This window comes from Dendropsophus ebraccatus, chromosome 4 (assembly GCF_027789765.1).
Source record: "Dendropsophus ebraccatus isolate aDenEbr1 chromosome 4, aDenEbr1.pat, whole genome shotgun sequence".
NCBI classification, from domain to species: domain Eukaryota; kingdom Metazoa; phylum Chordata; class Amphibia; order Anura; family Hylidae; genus Dendropsophus; species Dendropsophus ebraccatus.
Genome location: NC_091457.1, coordinates 4,079,425 through 4,099,189, shown reverse-complemented (window position 1 = coordinate 4,099,189; position 19,765 = coordinate 4,079,425). Strand labels below are relative to the sequence as shown.

Below are 19,765 nucleotides of genomic sequence, written 5' to 3'. Positions count from 1 at the left end.
AGCTCGGCCCCTGAGGTCCTGGCAGTGTACGGAGCCCGGCCCCTGAGGTCCTGGCAGTGTACGGAGCCAGGCCCCTGAGGCCCACAGTGGTGGCAGTGTACAGCGTCCAACTCCTAAGGCCTACAGTGGTGGCAGTGTACGGAACCCGGCCCCATAGGTCCTGGTAGTATATGGAGCGTGGCCCCTGAGGCCCAAAGTGGTGGCAGTGTATAGAGCCCAGCCACTGAGGCCTACAGGCAGCATAGAGTGTGTGGCCCCTGAGGTTCTGGCAGTGTACGGAGCGTGGCCACTGAAGCCTACAGTGGTGGCAGCATAGAGAGTGTGGCCCCTGAGGTCCTGGCAGTGTGTGGAGCATGGCCCCTGAGGTACTGGCAGTGTACGGAGTGTGGCCCCTGACGCCCTCTTTGTGCCCAGTCACACATCGTCTCGGCTCACATGCATGCTCTCAGGCTTCTCTGTCCACGTTCACACTGAGCCTGCAACCCTCTGCAGTTTATCGTCCTCTCCGGCAGGTATAGGGTTAAGCAGGCCCAGTGCCTGGAGGGGCCCCTGGCAGCGGATGTCATCATGTTGCCTCATTCCTGGGCCCCCAGATATCAGAGGAGCAGTGACGCAATGGTGCCCCCTGGTGATTAGCCCGGCAGCAGCTGTGGCAGCGAGCAGCAGCCAGGAAAATCCTGAAATACCCGGAAGATCTGATTGGTATCTGAGCTGAGATACACAGGGATACACCGCACACAGGGATACACCGCACACAGGGATACACCGCCCCATGGATGGTGAAACCTATCTGGCACTGCTCAATATCTTCACTCAATACAGCATCAGCAGTGCTGTATATATACACAGTACCATACGTTGCCCACACAGCAGTGCCATACAGTTCCCACATAGCAGTGTGGTACAGTATGGTATTTAGCTATACTATACTGTATATATGTGTATGGTATATGGCTTTACTATATTTGAGTGTGTATACGGTATATATGATATATTTATAATGTTTGTGTTGCTGCCTCTTTGTCCTGCAGGTTTCTCCTGCTCCTGGTAAATCTTCCTCAGGGGCTGGGCAGCGACCTCACTATGGCTAAGGTGAGTGTATTATATACATGTGTACAGTATAAGGTGGGGGTGACAGCCTCGGCAGCGTGTGTGTAATGATCGGGCGGGCGAGGATGTCAATGCTATAAATAGACACCTTACATGACAGGCAGGTAAACAAGATAATTACCGGGGAGAGAATACAGGTGCGCTCCCCCCCTCCCCGATGCCACCCCTAGAGGTGCCACTCACTGACAGCAAGCAGAGATCCTGCACAGTGCTGGGACTTGTTGTTCCACAAACAAATCACGTTTTGGTGTATTGTCTTCTATGTTGTAGACCTGCTATGAATGTACAGAGAAGAACCCGGCGCACAGCCTGTGCACCAAGTGTAACAAGTGGCTGTGCAGCACCTGCGCTGAGCAGCACCGACACGGCAAGGCGTCCGGGGAGCTCTACCTGGCCGCATCTCAGAGAGGTAATGGTCAAAGTGATCTGCGGGCGTACAGGGCACCTAGACTAGAGGTAGTGACAGGGTGCCTGCCAGGTGTGGGGTGTCACTGCGCTGTGCTACACTGTGACGTCACTGCGCTCTGCTACACTGTGACGTCACTGCGCTCTGCTACACTGTGACGTCACTGCGCTCTGCTACACTGTGAAGTCACTGCGCTCTGCTACACTGTGAAGTCACTGCGCTCTGCTACACTGTGACGTCACTGCACTCTGCTACACTGTGACGTCACTGCGCTCTGCTACACTGTGACGTCACTGCGCTCTGCTACACTGTGAAGTCACTGCGCTCTGCTACACTGTGAAGTCACTGCGCTCTGCTACACTGTGACGTCACTGCGCTCTGCTACACTGACGGGATACTGCCCTGCACTGTGAGGGCATGCGTCTCTTCCGCACTGTGAGGGCATGCGTCTCTGCTGCACTGTGAGGGCATGCGTCTCTGCCGCACTGTGAGGGCATGCGTCTCTGCCGCACTGTGACGGCATGCGGCTCTTTTCCTGCAGGAAGCGATGGATCCAGTAATCACCTGATCTGCCCGATCCACAGCCAGGAATCCCTGAAGTTATTCTGCGAATCCTGCGACGTCCTGATGTGTCGTCACTGCCTGGTGCTGGAGCACAAGGACCACAGGTATCAGAGTATTACACCCTGCAGAACATCGCTCTGCACATACATAGTGATATATCCTGCAGACTATTACACCCCGGACCTCTCTCCATATCTGCAGCACATCGATCTGTCCTCTCTACCTCCTGATACATAGTGATATATCTAGCAGATTATTACACCCCCTAACCTCTCTACAGAACATTGCTCTATCCTCTCTACCTCCCAATATATAGTGATATATCTGGCAGATTATTACACCACTGACCTCTCTACAGATCTGCAGAACATCGCTCTGTCCTCTCTACCTCCTGACACATACATAGTGATATATCCTGCATATTATTACACCCCCTGCAGAACATCGCTTTGTTCTCTCTAACTTCTGACACATACATAGTGATATATCCTGCAGAGTATTGCACCATTTTCTGTATGTTGGGGTCTTTATCTTGCAGATTCCGGAGACTGGATGAAGCTTTGCAGAATCAGAGAGTTTTGTTGGAGAACGTTATAACACAAGTGGAAGAGAAGAAAATCGTCGTCCAGGCAGCCGGGAAACAGATCGAGGAGCGGTGAGAACATCTGCTGGGTTCTGTGAACAGCTGACATGATGAGGATCTGTTAAGAGCAGCTTTTGCAGGGGTTCCTGGCTCCAGTATACAGGATATACAAATGGCTCTTATAGAGAGGTGACCCCTGGCTACAGTATACAGGATATACAGATGGCTCTTATAGAGAGGTGACCCCTGGCTCCAGTATACAGATGGCTCTTATAGAGAGGTGACCCCTGGCTCCAGTATACAGATGTCTCTTATGGAGAGGTGACCCCTGGCCCCAGTATATATAATATACAGATGGCTCTTATAGAGAGGTGACCCTTGGCTCCAGTATACAGATGGCTCTTATAGAGAGGTGACCCTTGGCTCCAGTATACAGATGGCTCTTATAGAGAGGTGACCCCTGGCTCCAGTATACAGATGGCTCTTATAGAGAGGTAACCCCTGGCTCCAGTATACAGGATATACAGATGGCTCTTATAGAGAGGTGACCCCTGGCTCCAGTATACAGATGTCTCTTATGGAGAGGTGACCCCTGGCTCCAGTATACAGATGTCTCTTATAGAGAGGTGACCCCTGGCTCCAGTATACAGATGTCTCTTATAGAGAGGTGACCTCTGGCTCCAGTATACAAATGTCTCTTATAGAGAGGTGACCCCTGGCCCCAGTATATAGGATATACAGATGTCTCTTATAGAGAGTTGACCCCTGGCTCCAGTATACAGATGTCTCTTATAGAGAGGTGACCCCTGGCCCCAGTATATAGGATATACAGATGTCTCTAATAGAGAGGTGACCCCTGGCTCCAGTATACAGATGTCTCTTATAGAGAGGTGACCCCTGGCTCCAGTATACAGATGGCTCTTATAGAGAGGTGACCCCTGGCTCTGTCCCCCGCAGGTTGTATGAGATAAAGCACATGCACCGCAAGGTGGAGAACCAGATCAAGATGACAAAGATGGTCATAATCAATGAGCTGAACAAGAGGATGAACTCCCTGCTGGAGCAGCTGGAGGTGAGGGGCCCCGGGGCCGTCATGTTACCAGACAGGAACAGGACAGGGAATCTGGGGGGGGGGGGGCGCTCCGGCTTGTCCCCACCTACAGCAGGGAATCTGGGGGGGGCGCTCCGGCTTGTCCCCACCTACAGCAGGGAATCTGGGGGGCGCTCCGAACCCTCTGCACCCACAGCAGGGAATCTGGGGGCGCTCCGAACCCTCTGCACCCACAGCAGGGAATCTGGGGGGCGCTCCGAACCCTCTGCACCCACAGCAGGGAATCTGGGGGGCGCTCCGAACCCTCTGCACCCACAGCAGGGAATCTGGGGGCGCTCCGAACCCTCTGCACCCACAGCAGGGAATCTGGGGGCGCTCCGAACCCTCTGCACCCACAGCAGGGAATCTGGGGGGCGCTCCGAACCCTCTGCACCCACAGCAGGGAATCTGGGGGGCGCTCCGAACCCTCTGCACCCACAGCAGGGAATCTGGGGGGCGCTCCGAACCCTCTGCACCCACAGCAGGGAATCTGGGGGCGCTCCGAACCCTCTGCACCCACAGCAGGGAATCTGGGGGGCGCTCCGAACCCTCTGCACCCACAGCAGGGAATCTGGGGGCGCTCCGAACCCTCTGCACCCACAGCAGGGAATCTGGGGGGCGCTCCGAACCCTCTGCACCCACAGCAGGGAATCTGGGGGCGCTCCGAACCCTCTGCACCCACAGCAGGGAATCTGGGGGGCGCTCGGAACCCTCTGCACCCACAGCAGGGAATCTGGGGGGCGCTTTGACCCATCCCCACCCACAGCAGGAAATGTGTGGTGGTGCTCCAGCCCATGCACAGCAGGGAATCTGTGGGGGTGCTCCAGCCCATGCACAGCAGGGAATCTGTGGGGGTGCTCCAGCCCATGCACAGCAGGGAATCTGTGGGGGTGCTCCAGCCCATGCACAGCAGGGAATCTGTGGGGGTGCTCCAGCCCATGCACAGCAGGGAATCTGTGGGGGTGCTCCAGCCCATGCACAGCAGGGAATCTGTGGGGGTGCTCCAGCCCATGCACAGCAGGGAATCTGTGGGGGTGCTCCAGCCCATGCACAGCAGGGAATCTGTGGGGGTGCTTCAGCCCATGCACAGCAGGGAATCTGTGGGGGTGCTCCAGCCCATGCACAGCAGGGAATCTGTGGGGGTGCTCCAGCCCATGCACAGCAGGGAATCTGTGGGGGTGCTCCAGCCCATCCCCACCCACAGCAGGGAATCTGGGGGGCGCTCCAATCCATCCACACCCGCAGCAGGGAATCTGGGGGGCGCTCAGGCCCATCCCCACCCACAGCTTTTCTTTCTTTCTTGCAGAAAATTACCAGTGAGAAGCAGCAGAAGTTTGAGCAGCAGCTGCAGTCGGTTCTCCTCCTTAATCGGCAGCTGGAGCATGTGCAGAACTTTGTGAACTGGGCCATGTACAGCAAGAACAGCGTCCCCTTCCTGTTCAGCAAGGAGCTGGTAAGTGCTGCGCTCTCTGCTTTGGGCGACTTAGGGGTCTAGTGGGCGTCAGCATTCCCGATCGCTGATTAGGACCACCCACTGGACCCACTGAATATTTTCCCCATTCTCTGGGCTCCTCCTGCCATATAACATGACGTTCACCATAACAGGTTCTCTTTAAGACTCTATTGTTCCATTTCCTACAGATTGTTTTCCAAATGCAGCGCCTTCTGGAGACGAGCTGTGGAAGCGACTTTGGTCGACCCTTGAAGATGAAGTTCAGCTGGGAGCCCTCCTTCTGGACCAAGCAGATCTCCAACCTAGGTACCAGATGAGATGTCTCACAGCTGGGGCCTGTCAATGTTGGGCGCCATTGCCTATATGTCCATGACTCCTGTGCTTCTCCTTAGGTTGTATACTGACCGACACAACCCACTTACCTCCTGCCGATGTCCCCACATATGGACCTATAGAAGACGTCCAGCCATCGTATTACCAGGCCCACCTCCCTGCCCCCACTCCACACCTGGCGACCATTAGCAGCTCCCAGAGCTATGCGCCCACTGTCCAGTGCCCGACCCCGGTGTGCTGCGCCCACTGCCACACGCTGCCATCCATCACTAAGAGCCAGCCTGCCAACAGCACAGTGAGCCACCACATGAACTTCACCCACTCCACCACCATCAAGCAGCAGGTGGTGCAGCCCATCCAGTACAGCACTGGAAAAGAGCAGAAATGCCTGTCCCGACCTCTGCGCGTCATACAGCCATGGCTGCCTCACCCGACCCCGTCAGAACAGGAGACCTCCCCCTACTGGTCGGAGAATCAGCAGCCACAACGTCCCGCCATCCAGCCCCCGGTACAGAACGTGGCCCCTATATGTTCAGTGACGTCTCAGGACTTTAGCCAGGTGCACACTGCCATCCCACTGAGCACCACCACACCATTACCGGCCCCGTCCGTACAGATGCAGCTGGGACCAGTGCACAGCGCCCAGCAACAGAGACAGCAGAGCCAAAGCCAGGCAGCGGTGGTGTGCCCCCCGGAGGCCGGACAGGAGCAGGTCATGCACCACAGCCTGGACCTTATTAACCAGCAGTTTGAGCTGGAACAGATGCAGAAGGGACTGGAGCTTCTCCTGCAGAGTCAGCAGCCGCCCAGTGTGCAGCTCAGCCAGAGCAAACAGCCCCAACACGTCCAGCAGACCATAGTGGGCCAGATCAACTACATTGTGAGACAGCCAGCGCCCCTGCCCCTGCAGAGCCAAGAGGAGGTGCCGCCGGTGAGTTACAGCCTACAGTCATATCTATCATCCGGGGAAGGGGCTTCTAAAGGAGGGGACAGAAGGAACTAGAAGAGGATAGAAGGGTCTGGAGGGGGGGACAGAGGGGTCTGGAGGAGGATAGAGGAGACTGAAGGAGAGGGAGACTGATCTGAAGGAGGGGACAGAGGAGCCTGGAGGAGAGGATAGAAGGGTCTGGAGGTGGGGACAGAGGGGTCTGGAGGAGGATAGAGGAGACTGAAGGAGAAGGAGACTGATCTGAAGGAGGGGACAGGGGAGCCTGGAGGAGGGGACAGAAGGAACTAGAAGAGGATAGAAGGGTCTGGAGGGGGGGGGACAGAGGGGTCTGGAGGAGGATAGAGGAGACTGATCGGAAGGAGGGGACAGAGGAGCCTGGAGGAGAGGATAGAAGGGTCTGGAGGTGGGGACAGAGGGGTCTGGAGGAGGATAGAGGAGACTGAAGGAGAAGGAGACTGATCTGAAGGAGGGGACAGGGGAGCCTGGAGGAGGGGACAGAAGGAACTAGAAGAGGATAGAAGGGTCTGGAGGTGGGGACAGAGGAGTCTGCAATGTTTATGGAAATCTATGTTCTAAAATGGATGAATAATATGTAAAGAAATACAACATGTAGTATAATATTGCACTGTAAGAAACCTCCATGCTGTCCGCCCTACACTCTCTATACATTGGATGCATGGAGCAGATATTATATAGAGACAGTATAGAGCACACAGCATAGATGCTATAGAATGCATAGAGCGCACAAAGTGATATGTATATAATATAGAGGGGGAACGTATAGAGCACACAGCATGGAGGCGATAGAATGGAGTGTGTAGAGCGCACAGCATGGAGGTAATAGAATAGTGTATAGAGCGCACAGCATGGAGGCTATAGAATAGTGTGTAGAGCGCACAGCATGGAGGCTATAGAATAGTGTGTAGAGCGCACAGCATGGAGGCTATAGAATAGTGTGTAGAGCGCACAGCATGGAGGCTATAGAATAGTGTGTAGAGCGCACAGCATGGAGGCTATAGAATAGTGTGTAGAGCGCACAGCATGGAGGCTATAGAATAGTGTGTAGAGCGCACAGCATGGAGGCTATAGAATAGTGTGTAGAGCGCACAGCATGGAGGCTATAGAATAGTGTGTAGAGCGCACAGCATGGAGGCTATAGAATAGAGTGTGTAGAGCGCACAGCATGGAGGCTATAGAATAGAGTGTGTAGAGCGCACAGCATGGAGGCTATAGAATAGTGTGTAGAGCGCACAGCATGGAGGCTATAGAATAGTGTGTAGAGCGCACAGCATGGAGGCTATAGAATAGTGTGTAGAGCGCACAGCATGGAGGCTATAGAATAGTGTGTAGAGCGCACAGCATGGAGGCTATAGAATAGTGTGTAGAGCGCACAGCATGGAGGCTATAGAATAGTGTGTAGAGCGCACAGCATGGAGGCTATAGAATAGTGTGTAGAGCGCACAGCATGGAGGCTATAGAATAGTGTGTAGAGCGCACAGCATGGAGGCTATAGAATAGTGTGTAGAGCGCACAGCATGGAGGCTATAGAATAGTGTGTAGAGCGCACAGCATGGAGGCTATAGAATAGTGTGTAGAGCGCACAGCATGGAGGCTATAGAATAGTGTGTAGAGTGCACAGCATGGAGGCTATAGAATAGTGTGTAGAGCGCACAGCATGGAGGCTATAGAATAGTGTGTAGAGCGCACAGCATGGAGGCTATAGAATAGTGTGTAGAGCGCACAGCATGGAGGCTATAGAATAGAGTGTGTATTCTATAGCCTCCATGCTGTGCGCTCTACACACTCTATTCTATAGCCTCCATGCTGTGCGCTCTACACACTATTCTATAGCCTCCATGCTGTGCGCTCTACACACTATTCTATAGCCTCCATGCTGTGCGCTCTAGAGTGTGTAGAGTGCACAGCATGGAGGCTATAGAATAGAGTGTGTAGAGCGCACAGCATGGAGGCTATAGAATAGAGTGTAAAGCGCACAGCATGTAGGGAATATAATAGAATAGAGTGTGTAGAGCGCACAGCATGGAGGCTATAGAATAGAGTGTGTAGAGCGCACAGCATGGAGGCTATAGAATAGAGTGTGTAGAGCGCACAGCATGGAGGCTATAGAATAGTGTGTAGAGCGCACAGCATGGAGGCTATAGAATAGAGTGTGTAGAGCGCACAGCATGGAGGCTATAGAATAGTGTGTAGAGCGCACAGCATGGAGGCTATAGAATGGAGTGTGTAGAGCGCACAGCATGGAGGCTATAGAATAGAGTGTGTAGAGCGCACAGCATGGAGGCTATAGAATAGAGTGTGTAGAGCGCACAGCATGGAGGCTATAGAATAGAGTGTAAAGCGCACAGCATGTAGGGAATATAATAGAATAGAGTGTGTAGAGCGCACAGCATGGAGGGAATAGAATAGAGTGTGTAGAGCGCACAGCAAGGAGGGTATAGAATAGTGTGTAGAGCGCACAGCATGGAGGCTATAGAATAGAGTGTGTAGAGTGCACAGCATGGAGGCTATAGAATAGAATAGAGTGTGTAGAGCGCACAGCATGGAGGCTATAGAATAGTGTGTAAAGCGCACAGCATGTAGGGAATATAATAGAATAGAGTGTGTAGAGCGCACAGCATGGAGGGTATAGAATAGTGTGTAGAGTGCACAGCATGGAGGGAATAGAATAGAGTGTGTAGAGCGCACAGCAAGGAGGGTATAGAATAGTGTGTAGAGCGCACAGCATGGAGGCTATAGAATAGAATAGAGTGTGTAGAGCGCACAGCCTGAAGGCTAAAGAATAGTGTGTAAAGCGCACAGCATGGAGGCTATAGAATAGAGTGTGTAGAGCGCACAGCATGGAGGCTATAGAATAGTGTGTAGAGCGCACAGCATGGAGGCTATAGAATAGTGTGTAGAGCGCACAGCATGGAGGCTATAGAATAGTGTGTAGAGCGCACAGCATGGAGGCTATAGAATAGTGTGTAGAGCGCACAGCATGGAGGCTATAGAATAGTGTGTAGAGCGCACAGCATGGAGGCTATAGAATAGTGTGTAGAGCGCACAGCATGGAGGCTATAGAATAGAGTGTGTAGAGCGCACAGCGTGGAGGCTATAGAATAGAGTGTGTAGAGTGCACAGCATAGAGGCTATAGAATGGAGTGTGTAGAGCGCACAGCATGGAGGCTATAGAATAGTGTATAGAGCACACAGCATGGAGGCTATAGAATGGAGTATGTAGAGCGCACAGCATGGAGGCTATAGAATAGTGTGTAGAGCACACAGCATGGAGGCTATAGAATAGTGTGTAGAGCGCACAGCATGGAGGCTATAGAATAGTGTGTAGAGCGCACAGCATGGAGGCTATAGAATAGAGTGTGTAGAGCGCACAGCATGGAGGCTATAGAATACAGTGTGTAGAGCGCCCAGCATGGAGGCTATAGAATAGTGTGTAGAGCGCACAGCATGGAGGTAATAGAATAGTGTATAGAGCGCACAGCATGGAGGCTATAGAATAGAGTGTGTAGAGCGCACAGCATGGAGGCTATAGAATGGAGTGTGTAGAGCGCACAGCATGGAGGCTATAGAATAGAGTGTGTAGAGCGCACAGCATGGAGGCTATAGAATAGAGTGTGTACAGCGCACAGCATGGAGGCTATAGAATAGTGTGTAAAGCGCACAGCATGTAGGGAATATAATAGAATAGAGTGTGTAGAGCGCACAGCATGGAGGCTATAGAATAGTGTGTAAAGCGCACAGCATGTAGGGAATATAATAGAATAGAGTGTGTAGAGCGCACAGCATGGAGGGAATAGAATAGAGTGTGTAGAGCGCACAGCAAGGAGGGTATAGAATAGTGTGTAGAGCGCACAGCATGGAGGCTATAGAATAGAATAGAGTGTGTAGAGCGCACAGCATGTAGGGAATATAATAGAATAGTGTGTAGAGCGCACAGCCTGAAGGCTAAAGAATAGTGTGTAAAGCACACAGCATGGAGGCTATAGAATAGAGTGTGTAGAGCGCACAGCATGGAGGCTATAGAATAGTGTGTAGAGCGCACAGCATGGAGGCTATAGAATAGAGTGTGTAGAGCGCACAGCATGGAGGCTATAGAATAGTGTGTAGAGCGCACAGCATGGAGGCTATAGAATAGTGTGTAGAGCGCACAGCATGGAGGCTATAGAATAGAGTGTGTAGAGCGCACAGCATGGAGGCTATAGAATAGAGTGTGTAGAGCGCACAGCATGGAGACTATGGAATAGTGTGTAGAGCGCACAGCATGGAGGCTATAGAATAGTGTGTAGAGCGCACAGCATGGAGGCTATAGAATAGTGTGTAGAGCGCACAGCATGGAGGCTATAGAATAGTGTGTAGAGCGCACAGCATGGAGGCTATAGAATAGAGTGTGTAGAGCGCACAGCATGGAGGCTATAGAATAGTGTGTAGAGCGCACAGCATGGAGGCTATAGAATAGTGTGTAGAGCGCACAGCATGGAGGCTATAGAATAGTGTGTAGAGCGCACAGCATGGAGGCTATAGAATAGAGTGTGTAGAGCGCACAGCATGGAGGCTATAGAATAGAGTGTGTAGAGCGCACAGCATGGAGACTATGGAATAGTGTGTAGAGCGCACAGCATGGAGGCTATAGAATAGTGTGTAGAGCGCACAGCATGTAGGGAATATAATAGAATAGTGTGTAGAGCGCACAGCATGGAGGCTATAGAATAGTGTGTAGAGCGCACAGCATGGAGGCTATAGAATAGAATGTGTAGAGCGCACAGCATGGAGGGAATAGAATAGAGTGTGTAGAGCGCACAGCATGGAGGCTATATAATAGAATGTGTAGAGTGCACAGCATGGAGGCTATATAATAGAATAGTGTGTGTAGAGCGCACTGCATGGAGGGTATATAAGAGAACGTGTAGAGTGCACAGCATGGAGGGTATAGAATAGAATGTGTAGAGCGCACAGCATGGAGGGTATATAATAGAATAGTGTGTGTAGAGCGCACAGCATGGAGGGTATATAATAGAATAGAGTGTGTAGAGCGCACAGCATGGAGGCTATATAATAGAATGTGTAGAGTGCACAGCATGGAGGGTATAGAATAGAATAGTGTGTGTGTGTAGAGCGCACAGCATGGAGGGTATATAATAGAATGTGTAGAGCGCACAGCATGGAGGGTATAGAATAGAATAGTGTGTGTAGAGCGCACAGCATGGAGGGTATATAATAGAATAGTGTGTGTAGAGCGCACAGCATGGAGGCTATAGAATAGTGTGTGTAGAGCGCACAGCATGAAGGCTATAGAATAGTGTGTGTAGAGCGCACAGCATGAAGGCTATAGAATAGAGTGAGTAAAGCGCACACAATAGTATGTATATAATGTACAGCAATATATAATATTATGCATGTTCTTTATCTGATCCTTTACGGGATTGTTTTAGGCTTCTCCGATAGAGTGGTGTCCGACTCATATGAGTCCTTTGTATATGGGATTAGTAATTATAAGACAGCGCTGCTCTCCCTGCTTGGGACACATCAGCGTCCTGTTTTAATATATACTTGCACTGCATGGGATGTATATAGTATATATGTACCTGCAGTGGGTGGGATGTATATAATGTACAGTGGTGCCTTGGATTACAAGTAGAATACGTTCTGGGACCACGCTTGTAATCCAAATCCACTCTTATGGCGACTCTGTACCCACAATCTGTCGCCCCCAAACCCCTTGTACCTTCGGATAGCTGCTTTTAATCCAAGATCTGTCCTGGGGTCCGTTCGGCAGGTGATACAGTTATTGTCTTAAAAAACAACTTTTAATCCTGCAGCCCCATGCCCAACGGGTGTGGCTTAGAATATCTGTGCCCTAACTTTGCACCACTAAAATCTAGGCAACACCCGTTGGGCACAAGGCTGCGAGTTTAAAAGTTGTTTTTTAGGACAATAGCTGCATCACCTGCAAAACGGACCCCAGGACAGATCTTGGATTGAAAGCAGCTATCTGAAGGTACAAGCGGTTTGGGGGGTCAGATTGTGGGTACAGAGTCACTTTAAACCAAAGCAAATTTCCCCATAAGAAATCACTGATCTGCAGACAATTGGTTCCACATCACAAATATAATGATTATTTATTCTGAATACCATGTTGAAGAGATAAAACAATGAAAAGCAGCTGAATTGGTGATATTATAAATTACTGTACAGAATAGCAATCAGTATGTGGTGTATAATGTATAGTAACTGTATAACCCTGATAACACTGCAGCTAGATATGTGATATATAAGTTACTGTACAGTATAGCAGCATGTGGTATATAATGTATAGTAACTGTATAACCCTGATAACACAGCAGCTGGATATGTGATATATAAGTTACTGTACAGTATAGCAGCATGTGGTATATAATGTATAGTAACTGTATAACCCTGATAACACTGCAGCTGGATATGTGATATATAAGTTACTGTACAGTATAGCAGCATGTGGTATATAATGTATAGTAACTGTATAACCCTGATAACACTGCAGCTGGATATGTGATATATAAGTTACTGTACAGTATAGCAGCATGTGGTATATAATGTATAGTAACTGTATAACCCTGATAACACTGCAGCTGGATATGTGATATATAAGTTACTGTACAGTATAGCAATCAGCATGTGGTGTATAATGTATAGTAACTGTATAACCCTGATAACACAGCAGCTGGATATGTGATATATAAGTTACTGTACAGTATAGCAGCATGTGGTATATAATGTATAATAACTGTATAACCCTGATAACACAGCAGCTGGATATGTGATATATAAGTTACTGTACAGTATAGCAATCAGCATGTGGTGTATAATGTATAGTAACTGTATAACCCTGATAACACAACAGCTGGATATGTGATATATGAGTTACTGTACAGTATAGCAGCATGTGGTATATAATGTATAGTAACTGTATAACCCTGATAACACAGCACCAGCTGGATATGTGATTTATAAGTTACTGTACAGTATAGCAGCATGTGGTATATAATGTATAGTAACTGTATAACCCTGATAACACAGCAGCAGCTGGATATGTGATATATAAGTTACTGTACAGTATAACAGCATGTGGTATATAATGTATAGTAACTGTATAACCCTGATAACACTGCAGCTGGATATGTGATATATAAGTTACTGTACAGTATAGCAGCATGTGGTGTATAATGTATAGTAACTGCATAACCCTGATAACACAGCAGCTGGATATGTGATATATAATTTACTGTACAGTATAGCAATCAGCATGTGGTATATAATGTATAGTAACTATATAACCCTGATAACACAGCAGCAGCTGGATATGTGATATATAAGTTACTGTACAGTATAGCAATCAGCATGTGGTGTATAATGTATAGTAACTGTATAACCCTGATAACACTGCAGCTGGATATGTGATATATAAGTTACTGTACAGTATAGCAGCATGTGGTATATAATGTATAGTAACTGTATAACCCTGACAACACTGCAGCTGGATATGTGATATATAAGTTACTGTACAATATAGCAATCAGCATGTGGTGTATAATGTATAGTAACTGTATAACCCTGATAACACAGCAGCTGGATATGTGATATATAAGTTACTGTACAGTATAGCAATCAGCATGTGGTGTATAATGTATAGTAATTGTATAACCCTGATAACACAGCAGCTGGATATGTGATATATAAGTTACTGTACAGTATAGCAGCATGTGGTATATAATGTATAGTAACTGTATAACCCCGATAACACAGCAGCAACTTGCAGATACAGGATGAAGCTGCAGATCCCCGTAATGCAGTAACGTAGTACAACAGGCTAGAATAGAGAAGCAGGGCTGCTGTCAGAGATCTGTGTGGTCACATGACAGCAATGGGGAAGGAGGTGTGTTCAGAATGGGCCAATCAGGAAGTGAGAATCACAGAGCTGTGAAAGAGGACACTGACAGAAACTTTTCTATACAGCAGTGTAAATGGCTGAGTGTAAGTGCAGGCACATTATAGCAGCAGTGTGTATAGCTGAGTGTAAGTGCAGCCACATTATAGCAGGAATGGAGAGGATGGGAAACACAAGGGCTGACAGAGACTGCAGGGAGCAGGAAGGAATGAGCAGGACAGATGTGGGCACAGTATAGCAGCTCTCTGTCCGGGGAGCGAGGGGTTACAGCTATGAAGCGATTACCTCCACAGTCCTGTCCCCTGATGTGAGCCCCAGCCTGAAGTGGATCTGCTATGATTTGGAAGGTGAGGGAGACTTCCTCGGTCAGAGTACAGTGCTGTAAACCCCGCTATGCAGACCATACCACGCTCTAAGTCTTTGTCCCCCTCTTAAGTGGTTCTGTGTCCCCCCAGGTCTGTGATGAGCCCATCTCCCCCGGGGGCCACACAGTTGATCTGTCTCCGGTGACGGCACACTCTCCCGGTAACCCCCAGTCACAGTCTATAGCCGATGAAATTATTGCAGCAGTGGAAAGTGACGCCTGCCGCAGAAACCAGCTCTCCGAGAATCCTGCGAGGAAGGTGAGTTCAGCTGCGACACCGCACAGCTACCAGCAGGGGGCGCATTACCCTGTGCCAGGACACCGCACAGCTACCAGCAGGGGACGCATTACCCTGTGCCAGGACACCGCACAGCTACCAGCAGGGGACGCATTACCCTGTGCCAGGACACCGCACAGCTACCAGCAGGGGACACATTACCCTGTGCCAGGACACCGCACAGCTACCAGCAGGGGACACATTACCCTGTGCCAGGACACCGCACAGCTACCAGCAGGGGACGCATTACCCTGTGCCAGGACACCGCACAAGTACCAGCAGGGGGCGCATTACACTGGGCCGAGACACAGCACAACTACCAGCAGGGGGCGCATTACCCTGTGCCAGGACACCGCACAACTACCAGCAGGGGGAACATTACACTGGGCCATGACACCGCACAACTACCAGCAGAGGGCGCATTACACTGGGCTGAGACACTGCACAACTACCAGCAGGGGGAACATTACCCTGTGCCGGGACACCGCACAACTACCAGCAGGGGGCGCATTACCCTGTGCCAGGACACCGCACAACTACCAGCAGGGGGAACATTACCCTGTGCCGGGATACCGCACAACTACCAGCAGGGGGCGCATTACCCTGTGCCAGGACACTGCAACTACCATCAGGGGGCGCATTACCCTGTGCCAGGTCACCACACAACTACCAGCAGGGGGCGCATTACCCTGTGCCAGGACAACGCACAACTACCAGCAGGGGGCGCATTACCCTGTGCCAGGTCACCACACAACTACCAGCAGGGGGCGCATTACCCTGTGCCAGGTCACCACACAACTACCAGCAGGGGGCGCATTACCCTGTGCCAGGACACCGCACAACTACCACCAGGGGGCGCATTACCCTGTGCCAGGTCACCACACAACTACCAGCAGGGGGCGCATTACCCTGTGCCAGGACACCGCACAACTACCACCAGGGGGCGCATTACCCTGTGCCAGGTCACCACACAACTACCAGCAGGGGGCGCATTACCCTGTGCCAGGACACCGCACAACTACCAGCAGGGGCGCATTACACTGGGCTGAGACACTGCACAACTACCAGCAGGGGGCGCATTACCCTGTGCCAGGACACTGCAACTACCATCAGGGGGCGCATTACCCTGTGCCAGGTCACCACACAACTACCAGCAGGGGGCGCATTACCCTGTGCCAGGACACTGCAACTACCATCAGGGGGCGCATTACCCTGTGCCAGGTCACCACACAACTACCAGCAGGGGGCGCATTACCCTGTGCCAGGACAACGCACAACTACCAGCAGGGGGCGCATTACCCTGTGCCAGGTCACCACACAACTACCAGCAGGGGGCGCATTACCCTGTGCCAGGACACCGCACAACTACCACCAGGGGGCGCATTACCCTGTGCCAGGTCACCACACAACTACCAGCAGGGGGCGCATTACCCTGTGCCAGGACACCGCACAACTACCAGCAGGGGCGCATCACACTGGGCTGAGACACTGCACAACTACCAGCAGGGGGCGCATTACCCTGTGCCAGGACACCGCACAACTACCAGCAGGGGGCGCATTACACTGGGCTGAGACACTGCACAACTACCAGCAGGGGGAACATTACCCTGTGCCATGACACCGCACAACTACCAGCAGGGGGCGCATTACACTGGGCTGAGACACCGCACAACTACCAGCAGGGGGCGCATTACCCTGTGCCAGGACACCGCAACTACCAGCAGGGGGCGCATTACCCTGTGCAAGGACACCGCACAACTACCAGCAGGGGGCGCATTAACCTGTGCCTGGACACCACACAACTACCAGCAGGGGGCGCATTACCCTGTGCTGGGACACTACACAACTACCAGCAGGGGGCGCATTACCCTGTGCCAGGACACCACACAACTACCAGCAGGGGGCGCATTACCCTGTGCCAGGACACCGCACAACTACCAACAGGCGTTGTATTACCCTGTGCCAGGACACTACCAGCAGGGGGCGCATTACCCTGTGCCAGGACACCGCACAGCTACCAACAGGCGTTGTATTACCCTGTGCCAGGACACTACCAGCAGGGGCGCATTACACTGTGCCGGGACACCTCACAACTACCAGCAGGGGGCGCATTACACTGTGCCGGGACACCTCACAACTACCAGCAGGGGGCGCATTACACAGGGCTTGTTGGGAATTAATGTAAAACTCTGTTCCAGTTGTATCCAGTCTGCTTGTCCCTCTGTAGGTCGGAATGATACATTGTAACAAACAGTAAGTGAGGATTGTCTGGACTGGAGACAACTGTAACAAACCCTCAGCTGTGACTCCTGGGATTTATTATGTATCACCATGTGTCTCTTGTTTGTTTTGCAGCGTTCGGCCTCAGAAAGTTTCTCCAATTCTCCAGAGCTGGAGTTATCCTCCCCCAGACTGTCCCGCTCTGTGGACCCCCAGATGCAGGGGGCGCCATGCCAGTTCTACAGCCCGGCCCCGGAGCGCTGTTACAGCTCTGAGGGAGAGCCAGAGAGGATGGCTGTCTATGGGGCGGTGGAAGCAGCTGTCGCTGAGGAGATGCAACTAGAGCCCAACCATCACCTAGCAACAGGGGGCGCTCTCCTGGGGAATGCAATATGTAAGGTATGATTTACTGCCCCCCGGGAGGACTGCAACACAAACAACATAAGACCCCCGAGACCGCCGCACAGCTTCACCTCACCGTGTAATCAGGGACCGCGAGTAACCTCAGAGCCCTCAGCTACACAGATACATTATACTGTCAGTGTATCCGCCTATTACAGGAGCTGAACCCCAAAATAAGGGGAACCCCAAAGTGTCACTCTCCTGTACCCCAAGTATCGTTATCCTGTACCCCAAGTGTCGCTGTCTTTTACCCCAGGTGTCATCATGTCACGATCCTGCACCCCGTGTCGCCGTCCCGTAGTCCTCTGTGTCGCCGTCCCGTACCCCTCTGTGTCGCCGTCCCGTAGCCCTCTGTGTCGCCGTCCCGTAGCCCTCTGTGTCGCCGTCCCGTAGCCTTCTGTGTCGCCGTTCCGTAGCCCTCTGTGTCGCCGTCCCGTAGCCCTCTGTGTCGCCGTCCCCTAGCCCTCTGTGTCGCCGTCCCGTAGCCCTCTGTGTCGCCGTCCCGTAGCCCTCTGTGTCGCCGTCCCGTAGCCCTCTGTGTCGCCGTCCCGTAGCCCTCTGTGTCGCCGTCCCGTAGCCCTCTGTGTCGCCGTCCCGTAGCCCTCTGTGAAGCCGTCCCGTAGCCCTCTGTGTCGCCGTCCCGCACCCCTCTGTGTCGCCGTCCCGTAGCCTTCTGTGTCGCCGTCCCGTAGCCCTCTGTGTCGCCGTCCCGTAGCCCTCTGTGTCGCCGTCCCGTAGCCCTCTGTGTCGCCGTCCCGTAGCCCTCTGTGTCGCCGACCCGTACCCCTCTGTGTCGCCGTCCCGTAGCCCTCTGTGTCGCCGTCCCGTAGCCCTCTGTGTCGCCGTCCCGTAGCCCTCTGTGTCGCCGTCCCGTAGCCCTCTGTGTCGCCGTCCCGTAGCCCTCTGTGTCGCCGTCCCGTAGCCCTCTGTGTCGCCGTCCCGTAGCCCTCTGTGTCGCCGTCCCGTAGCCCTCTGTGTCGCCGTCCCGTATCCCTCTGTGTCGCCGACCCGTAGCCCTCTGTGTCGCCGCCCCGTAGCCCTCTGTGTCGCCGTCCCGTAGCCCTCTGTGTCGCCGTCCCGTAGCCCTCTGTGTCGCCGTCCCGTAGCCCTCTGTGTCGCCGTCCCCAGAATATGTTGGCGCCTTATAACCAACATATAGAAATAAAATGAAACTCTTCTCCTTTGTACATGTTTCTGCAGATAGAAAATGAGAATTTCAGCTGCAGTGGACCACCGCCACCACCGCCCCCACCACCCCCGCTGCCACCACCTGACAACACTGTGGGAAGTAACAGCGCGGCCACGATGAGCGATATGGTGCTGCCGCTGGACAATATGTTCGAGGAACCAATAAATCTCTCCATTAAAAAATGCTTCCCTCCTGATACATCCTCGGCCCCCCGGAGGGACCCCTCACCCCCCCAGCCCGTCATTAAGGAGATAAAGAACGAGGCAGGTAAGAGAAGCCCACCGCACTATAGAGCCCATAATATACACAGCCATATCACTGGACTGAGTGTGATACAGCTATGTGTATGTGTGATACTATGTGTGTATGTGTGATACTATGTGTGTATGTGTGATACTATGTGTATGTATATGTGATAGTGTGTGTGTATATGTGATAGTATGTGTGTATATGTGATACTATGTGTGTGTATATGTGATACTATGTGTGTGTATATGTGATACTATGTGTGTGTATATGTGATACTATGTGTGTATGTGATACTATGTGTGTGTATATGTGATACTATGTGTGTATGTGATACTATGTGTGTGTATATGTGATACTATGTGTGTATGTGATACTATGTGTGTATGTGTGATACTATGTGTGATACTATGTGTATGTATATGTGATAGTGTGTGTGTGTATATGTGTAACTATGTGTATATGTGATACTATGTGTATATGTGATACTATGTGTATGTTATACTGTGTGTGTGTATGTGATAGTATGTGTGTGTATATGTGATAGTATGTGTGTATATGTGTTACTATGTGTGTATATGTGATACTATGTGTATGTTATACTGTGTGTGTTATAGTATGTGTGTGTGTATGTGATAGT

General features: G+C 51.4%; 1 protein-coding gene across 1 annotated transcript in view; it reads left to right on the top strand.

Annotated features, from left to right (window-relative positions):
* Nucleotides 1-1,027: 1,027 nt before the first annotated feature.
* The window catches only part of TRIM66 (tripartite motif containing 66), a 40,407-nt gene continuing 21,669 nt past the window's right edge, over nucleotides 1,028-19,765 (top strand). The window contains exons 1-11 of the mRNA XM_069968021.1: nucleotides 1,028-1,092; nucleotides 1,381-1,519; nucleotides 2,058-2,184; nucleotides 2,619-2,735; nucleotides 3,621-3,735; nucleotides 5,060-5,206; nucleotides 5,395-5,512; nucleotides 5,599-6,470; nucleotides 14,883-15,050; nucleotides 17,424-17,687; nucleotides 18,891-19,146. Of these exons, the coding sequence (XP_069824122.1) occupies nucleotides 1,084-1,092; nucleotides 1,381-1,519; nucleotides 2,058-2,184; nucleotides 2,619-2,735; nucleotides 3,621-3,735; nucleotides 5,060-5,206; nucleotides 5,395-5,512; nucleotides 5,599-6,470; nucleotides 14,883-15,050; nucleotides 17,424-17,687; nucleotides 18,891-19,146 (2,332 nt within the window). The 5' untranslated portion in view covers nucleotides 1,028-1,083. The remainder of the gene's footprint in view (nucleotides 1,093-1,380; nucleotides 1,520-2,057; nucleotides 2,185-2,618; nucleotides 2,736-3,620; nucleotides 3,736-5,059; nucleotides 5,207-5,394; nucleotides 5,513-5,598; nucleotides 6,471-14,882; nucleotides 15,051-17,423; nucleotides 17,688-18,890; nucleotides 19,147-19,765) is intronic.